The sequence below is a fragment of the Dryobates pubescens genome, chromosome 19, assembly GCF_014839835.1.
Source record: "Dryobates pubescens isolate bDryPub1 chromosome 19, bDryPub1.pri, whole genome shotgun sequence".
NCBI lineage: Eukaryota > Metazoa > Chordata > Aves > Piciformes > Picidae > Dryobates > Dryobates pubescens.
This window is the reverse complement of record NC_071630.1, coordinates 2818982-2826901: the sequence shown is the minus strand read 5'-3', so window position 1 is coordinate 2826901 and position 7920 is coordinate 2818982. Positions and strand designations below refer to the sequence as shown.

Here is a 7920-nt window from a genome sequence, read left to right as displayed (position 1 = left end):
TCAGGTGCTCAAACACCTCCTTCCTCACCATCATCTTCATGTGATCCTCCTTGCAGGCCAACTTCATCACCACATCTAGGGGGGGGAAAGCCATCTGCAATAGCAGCAGTGAGGAGGAAGCCTGAAGGAGCCCTAGGCCAGCCCTGGGAGGGCAGTGGCTCACTGAGCTCGGGAGATCCTCAGCCCAGCCTCGCTGCAGGCTGCTGGCAGGGGCTCTCCAGAGGCACTGGGCACAGGAGAGCCCCTTGGGAGCACACAGCAGGCACTGTGGAGCTGTCATTCCTGGGCTGGTTGCCTGGCTCCTGCGGTCCCTGTGGCTGTCCAGCTGCCCAGGTCCTAAGTCCCTGGCCACCACTGCTCTTAACATGCACAGACCTTCAGCTTAAAGACAGCAAAGGCAGATGCTGTGAGCCTGGCACCTTGCAAGGGCTCTCTGCAGGGCTGCAGCAGTCTGCCAGGAGCACCACACCACAGACCCAGCACAGAGCTGGCAGGGCTGGAAGGGACCTCAAGGCTCAGCCAGTTCCAAGCCCCTGCCACAGGCAGGGACACCTCACACCACAGCAGGCTGCTAGGACAGCAGGAGGGTGATCCTCTCTTCCAGGTGAGGGAGAGACAGCTTTGGGCCACAGCCATGGGTGCCTGCTCTGAGAGTGCCAGGCAGCTGTGCCCTGCAGCGTGCCAAGGCAGGGCAGGGCCTCTTGACAGCCAAGGAGCCCAAGGAGGGATGAAGACTTGTGGGGAGGAAGGAAGTGGCCAGTGAGTGGGTCTGAGACCAAGGTGTGGTGAGGCCATGGTGATGGTGGGGAGCAACACACCTGCCCCAGGAGCTAGGACCTGCTCCTGGAGGTGCAGGGCAGCGGTGGCCCCAGAGCACTGTGCCCACCCTGGGCAGGGGGGAGAGGCTTCACTGACATGCTCAGTCCTACCTTGGCAGAGAGGCCCTGTGAAGCCTGGTTTGCAGCTGCAGACTGGCAGACTGTCCTCCAGCAGCTGGCACTTGCCCTGGTGCTGGCAGGGGTTGGGCAGGCAGGCAGCAGGGCTCCTCTCCACACGGAGGGCAGCCCCTGGCCTCGGGCCCGCTGAGCCCAGCAGCTTGCCTGCAGCAAAGGACAGGGGAGAAGCTGAAACCACAGCATCATGGAAGCATCATCATCATGATGGCATCATCATCATGGCATCATCATCATGATGGCATCATCATCATGGCATCATCATCATCATGGCATCATCATCATGGCATCATCATCATCATGGCATCATCATCATCATGGCATCATCATCATCATGGCATCACCATGGGATGGTCTGGGTTGGAAGGGAGCTCCAAAGCTCCTCCAGTCCAACCCCCTGCACCCAGCAGGGACCTCCCCAGCTGGGGCAGGCTGCCCACAGCCCTCCCCAGCCTCACCTGCAATGTCTCCAGGGCTGGGATCCCAACCACCTCCCTGGGCAGCCTGTGCCAGTGTTCCACCAGCCTCAGAGTAGAGAACTTGTTCCTCACATCCAGTCTCAATCTGCTCTGCTCCAGGCTGAAGCCATTGCCCCTGGGCCTGGCCCTGCAGGCCTTGGGGAACAGTCTCTCTGCAGCCTTCTTTTAACCCCCTTCAGGTCCTGGCAGGCTGCTCTGAGGTCTCCCTGGAGCCTTCTCCTCTCCAGGCTGAACACCCCCAGCTCCCTCAGCCTGGCCTCCCAGCAGAGCTGCTCCAAGCCCCTGAGCATTCTCCTGGTCTCCTCTGGAGCCTCTCCCTCAGCTCCAGGTCCTCCCTGTGCTGAGGGCAGGGACAGCTCCCTGTGAGAGCAAACCCAGCCCCATGGTGTGAAGCTCTGCCCAGCTCCAGGGGCTGAGCCAGAGGAGGAACATCTGAGGCAGAAGCTGCCCCCTCAGCTTGCTTGGGAGGATGTGACTGACCAGCCTGGGAGACCTCCTCAGCGTGCCCAGAATCTGGATCAGAGCCCTGGAAGGTGCCAGCAGCTGGCAAGGAGGGTGGTGGAACACCACAGCACCTCTGCCCACCTCCAGGGGTGACACACCTGGCCTGGCTGGGATGGAGACCCTGAGATCTCTGCCTGTTTTGCCAGCTCCTGCCCCCCCCGGTTCCTGCCCCACCTGAGCCCTGCTCTGCTGTGCCCTCTTGGCAGCCACCAGTGGGGCTGGGAGGAACCTGGACACGAAGCAGAGCAAGGCTTGGACCTCTCCTTTCCAGGCTAGCTGCCTGTGAGCCAGCAGGGACAGTGCACAGGGACACTCACTCTGGTTGCTGTCACAGCCAGCCAGGCAGAGGGCAGAGGCCAGCAGCAAGCATCTCAGAGTCCTTTCCTGTAAGAACAAGCAGGCAGTAGGTACCTTGGGGCTGCAGCTTGCTCCTTGCCAGGGTCTGCAGCCCCAGAGCCATCAAACCATGGAAGGGGCTGGGTTGGAAGGGATCTCAGAGCTCAGCCAGCCCCAGCCCCCTGCCATGGGCAGGGACCCCTCCCCCCAGCCCAGGCTGCTCAAGGCCTCATCCAGCCTGGTCCTCAGCACCTCCAGGCAGGGGGCAGCCACAGCCTCCCTGGGCAGCCTGGGCCAGGCTCTCCCCAGCCTCCCTGCCAACCATTCCTTCCTCCTCTCCCCTCTCCCTCTGCCCTCTCCCAGCTCCAAGCCATTCTCCCTGCTCCTGGCACTCCCAGCCCTTGCCCAGAGTTCCTCCCCAGCTCTCCTGGAGCCCTTCAGCCCCTGGCAGGCTGCTCTGAGCTCTGCCTGGAGCCTTCTCTTCTCCAGGCTGCACAGCCCCAACCCTCCCAGCCTGGCCCCATGGAGGAGGTGCTCCAGCCCTTACCTTACCCTGTAATGCCCAGAGAGAGACATCAAACCCCCAAGCCCCACACCAAGCCACCAGAAGAGAGGAAGCAACACAGCAACACAACCTGCTGCCTGGGATCTGCACTCCACCTACACAAATCCCAGGCTCAATGTCACAAAATCATTTCCTACCCCACAGGAACTCCTCCTGCCAGGGCCAAATCCTGTCCTGAATGCAGGGAGGCATTCCAGAGGGATGGGGGTGGGAGAAATCAGACCTTGGACCCCCAGGGATGTTCTGGCAGTGCTGAAGTCACAGAGCTGGCAGGGCTGGAAGGGACCCCAAGGCTCAGCCAGCTCCAAGCCCCTGCCATGGGCAGGGACACCTCACACCACAGCAGGTTGCTCACAGCCACCTCCAGCCTGGCTGCAAACACCTCCAGGCATCAGCAGGAGGCTTCCACCACCTCCCTGGGCAGCCTGGGCCAGGCTCTCACCACCCTCCTGGCCAACAACTTCTTCCTCACAGCCAATCTCCAGCTCCCACTTCTCCTTTTGCTCCATCCCCCCCAGTCCTGGCCCTCCCTGGCCCCCTCCAAAGTCCCTCCCCAGCTTTCCTGCAGCCCCCTGCAGCTCCTGGAAGGCCACCAGAAGGTCTCCCTGGAGCCTTCTCCTCTGCAGCCTGCACAACCCCAACTCTCTCAGGCTGTGCTCAGAGCAGAGCAGCTCCAGCCCTCTGCTCCCCCTCCTGGCCCTGCTCTGGACACCTTCCAGCCCCTCCAGAGCCTTCCTGGCACAGAGGCTTCAGAGCTGGGCACAGAGCTGCAGCTGTGGGCTCAGCAGAGTGGAGCAGAGAGGCAGAATCCCCTCCCTGGCCCTGCTGGCCACACTTCTGCTGCTGCAGCCCAGGCTCTGCTTGGCTCTCTGGGCTGCAAGTGCTCCCTGCTGGCTGCTGCTGAGCCTCTCCTCCCCCAGCACCCCCAAGGCCTTTGCTCCAGGGCTGCTCTCCAGCCAGTCCCTGCCCAGGCTGTCTCATTGCTGTTTCATTAAGAGCAGGCACTTGGAGTGAAACCACACAGCTGAGGCATCCCTCCAGCTTCCCAGAGGGGAAAGCAGTTTCCCCCTTCCCACTGCAGCTCGTTGGAAGGGTCAGGATGTGCCAGTGGATGCTGTCTGCTGCAGCAACCATATCCAGCACAAGCAGACCCTGAGGTTACAAAGCTCCCAAAGCCTGGGGCACAACTCACACTAATGCCACAAAGCCACAGGTGAAGCTGACCCTCCCCCACTGGTCCCAGACACTGGGAGATGTGTAGGGACATTGCTGCCACAGTGAGCCCTGGAGTCTTCCCAGCAGGGAGGATGGTGCCAGGGCTGCTGCCTGGAGCCCTCTGCCCTGCAGTTGCTCCCCACCCCCTCACCCCCCAAAAGCCCCCTCTGCTCTGGCAGCACATCACCCCCCCCTCTTCCCCTGACCCCCAGCAGACCTCGGGATGAGGAGGGTTTATTCCCTGCTCTGCTTCTTGCCACCAAGAGCTCCTCTCCTTCTCACCCCACTTACCATCCCCAGGCCGCTCCTCCAGCGCCGCCTGGGCTGCTGCCGCTGCTCCCCACCCCTCGCCTTATATCCCCTGCCCGCAGCTCATCCTTCTCCCCCGGGCAGCGCTGCTGCCTCCGCGATTGCACAAGAGGCAGCCTGGCATCCCTCGGCAGCAGCAGGGGGGCAGGGGGGCAGGGCTCTCAGCAGTGCCTCCCCTGCTGGGGTGCCCCCCACCCCCGGCATCCGCGGCGGCCGGCGGCGCTGACGCCACCCACGGCCCTGAGGGGATTCCCACCCAGGGAGGATATCTGCAGCCCCCTCCCCCCCGCCGGGATCTGGGATGTTGTGCATCCAGCTGGTGCCGTGGTACCTGCTCTTGAAGCGGCAATAACAACAGATAGCGGCGGGCAAGGCCACTGGGTGCTGATGATAAGCGCTTGTGCAGCCTGCAGGGCAGCCTCTGCTGCCTTCCCCACTGGCTCCTGCCATCCCGGGCTGCAGCAGCAGGAGTGTGGCCAGCAGGGCCAGGGAGGGGATTCTGCCCCTCTGCTCCACTCTGCTGAGCCCACAGCTGCAGCTCTGTGCCCAGCTCTGCAGCCTCTGTGCCAGGAAGGCTCTGGAGGGGCTGGAAGGTGTCCAGAGCAGGGCCAGGAGGCTGAGCAGAGGGCTGGAGCTGCTCTGCTCTGAGCACAGCCTGAGGGAGTTGGGGTTGTGCAGGCTGGAGAGGAGAAGGCTCCAGGGAGACCTTCTGGCGGCCTTCCAGGAGCTGCAGGGGGCTGCAGGAAAGCTGGGGAGGGACTTTGGAGGGGGTGAGGGAGGGCCAGGACTGGGGGGGATGGAGCAAAAGGAGAAGTGGGGAGCTGGAGATTGGCTGTGAGGAAGAAGTTGTTGGGCAGGAGGGCGGTGAGAGCCTGGCCCAGGCTGCCCAGGGAGGTGGTGGAAGCCTCCTGCTCAGCCCTGGAGGTGTTTGCAGCCAGGCTGGAGGTGGCTGTGAGCAACCTGCATCCACTCATTCATCCATCCACTCATTCATCCGTCCATCCATTCATCCATCCCTCCCTCTCCATCCCTCCCTCCCTGCCTCCATCCATCCATCCCTCCCTTCATCCACTCATCCATCCCTTCCTCCCTCCCTCCCTGCCTCCATCCATCCCTCCCTCCCTCCATCCACTCATCTATCCCTCCCTCCATCCCTCCCTCCCTGCCTCCATCCATCCCTCCCTCCCTCCATCCACTCATCCATCCCTTCCTTCCTCCCTCCCTCCATCCACTCATCCATCCCTTCCTCCCTCCCTCCCTGCCTCCATCCATCCCTCCCTCCCTCCATCCACTCATCCATCCCTTCCTCCCTCCCTCCCTCCATCCACTCATCCATCCCTTCCTCCCTCCCTCCCTCCATCCACTCATCCATCCCTTCCTCCCTCCCTCCCTCCCTCCATCCACTCATCCATCCCTTCCTCCCTCCCTCCCTGCCTCCATCCATCCCTCCCTCCCTCCATCCACTCATCCATCCCTTCCTCCCTCCCTCCCTCCCTCCATCCACTCATCCATCCCTTCCTCCCTCCCTCTCTCCATCCATTTATTCTTCTCTCATTAAACCAAAAGGCAGAACTCCGAAGTCTTCAGCACCTGGCTCTGCTTAGAGCCTAACTACCTCCCAAGGGAGGAGCCAGGGAGGGGAGGTTGGCTATAAACACCTCCTGCCCTGCCCTGCTGGCAGCTTTTGGGTCAGAATCTCTGCTTCCTGCTGTGTTTCCCCAGGCAGTGGCCCAGGAGCCTGCACAGCCTTGCTCAGAGGTGCAGAGGCAGCGCAGCCCTCAGGCCCTGGAGAGCAGCTGAGGAATGCTGAGCTGGGAAGGGCTTCCTGTGGTGCTTTGGCATTCGTTTGGGGCTTCTAAAGAGAGTGAAGCTCAGCACCTGGAGAAGGTCACTTTTGGGTCCCTCGCTGCCAGCAGGACCCTGAGGAGCTGGGGCAGGGCCAGGGGAGGGCAACAGAGCTGGGGAAGGGTCTGGAGGAGTGGGCTGGGGAGGGAGGAGCAGCTGAGGGAGCTGGGGGGGGGGGGTTCAGCCTGGAGAAGAGGAGGCTGAGGGAGACCTCCTTGCTCTCTGCAGCTCCCTGAGAGGAGGCTGCAGGGAGGTTGGGGCTTGGGCTCTGCTCCCCAGGCTCAGGGGACATAAGGAGAGGACCTGGCCTGGAGCTGTGCCAGGGGAGGCTCAGGTTGGAGAGGAGGCAAAATGTCTTTGGTGGCAGAGGGGTCAGAGCCTGGCAGAGGCTGCCCAGGGAGGTGGTGGAGTCCCCATGGCTGGAGGTGTCCCAGAGCCCTGTGGCCATGGCACTGGGGGAGGGGCAGACTGTGAGGAGGAAGCTCGGGGGGGGGGAGCAGTAAGAACTGGGGTAGGTCCAAGGGGGGCTGCAGAGCCCGGGCTGGGCAGGGACAGGTCCGGGGGGGGCGGGGGGGCTGCAGAGCCCGGGCTGGGCAGGGGACAGGTCCGGGGGGGGCTGCAGAGCCCGGGCTAGGCAGGGGACAGGTCCGGGGGGGGCTGCAGAGCCCGGGCTAGGCGGGGGACAGGTCCGGGGGGGGGCTGCAGAGCCCGGGCTAGGCGGGGGACAGGTCCGGGGGGGGGCTGCAGAGCCCGGGCTAGGCAGGGGACAGGTCCGGGGGGGGGCTGCAGAGCCCGGGCTAGGCGGGGGACAGGTCCGGGGGGGGCTGCAGAGCCCGGGCTAGGCGGGGGACAGGTCCGGGGGGGGGCTGCAGAGCCCGGGCTAGGCAGGGCCAGCCCCTGGGGACACCTCCGCGCCTGGCGCCGGCCCCATCGCGCTGCCGCCGGCGTTGCCATGGTGCGGGCTGGGCACAACAGCCGGGCAGAGGCGGCGGGGGGCGGCGGGGGGCGCCGGGAGCTGCGGCCGAAGCCTGTCCCGGAGGTCTGTGGAAGGCTGCGGGGGTGGTGCGGCGGCCGGGCGGCAGCGGTGCGCCCCGGGAGGGGTCCCGGGCGGCCCCGTCCCAGGGTCAGGGCTGTGCCTGCTCCTCGCCGCCGGCCGCTCTCGGGGTCAGCTTGACCGCGGGAAGGGAGCGGAGGAGCAGCCCCCAGGCTCCCGGAGGTGGCAACAGAGAACAGCTCTGTCCTTGGAGACTGCTGACTGCCGCAGAGCTCCCGCTCCCTCCAAGGCCCCTGCGGGGCAGCCGGGCGCAGGGAGCTCCTCTCCCCCCGGCGTGGGTCAGCAGCCGGCGCCCGGTGGACCTCCGGAGCTGCTCTGCGGCTGGCGGCTCCCCGGGCGGCACAGGGAGCGCAGCATTGACTTGGGCATGGGAACAGGGGACCCGAGGCTGAGCACGGGGGTGTCCTGTGCCCCTGCTGAGCCGAGCTGCCTGCGCTCTGCCAGCCCCCCCCCGGCTCTCTGTGCGTCCAGCAGCTCAGGCACCGAGGCCAGCGCAGGCTCCGCCGCAGCCTTCAGCCTTCGCTGTCCCACTTGCGGCTGCTCCAGCCAGGCTCCTGCCCTGCAGCACCGCGGCCAAAGTGCCAGGGTTTCTCTGGAGCTGTGTCCCACCCTTCAGTTCCCTCTGCCGTGTGCTCTCCTGCAGTGCCCAGGAGGGAAGGA

At 64.7% G+C, this 7920-nt stretch overlaps 1 protein-coding gene across 1 annotated transcript in view; it reads right to left on the bottom strand.

Moving 5' to 3' along the window:
• The window catches only part of LOC104305624 (uromodulin), a 19737-nt gene extending 12108 nt beyond the window's left edge, over positions 1-7629 (bottom strand). The window contains exons 1-3 of the mRNA XM_054170291.1: positions 7563-7629; positions 930-1100; positions 1-75 (exon numbers count right to left, since the gene is read on the bottom strand). The exon at positions 1-75 is cut by the window's left edge and continues 131 nt beyond it. Of these exons, the coding sequence (XP_054026266.1) occupies positions 1-75; positions 930-1100; positions 7563-7629 (313 nt within the window). The remainder of the gene's footprint in view (positions 76-929; positions 1101-7562) is intronic.
• Between the last annotated feature and the right edge of the window lie 291 nt (positions 7630-7920).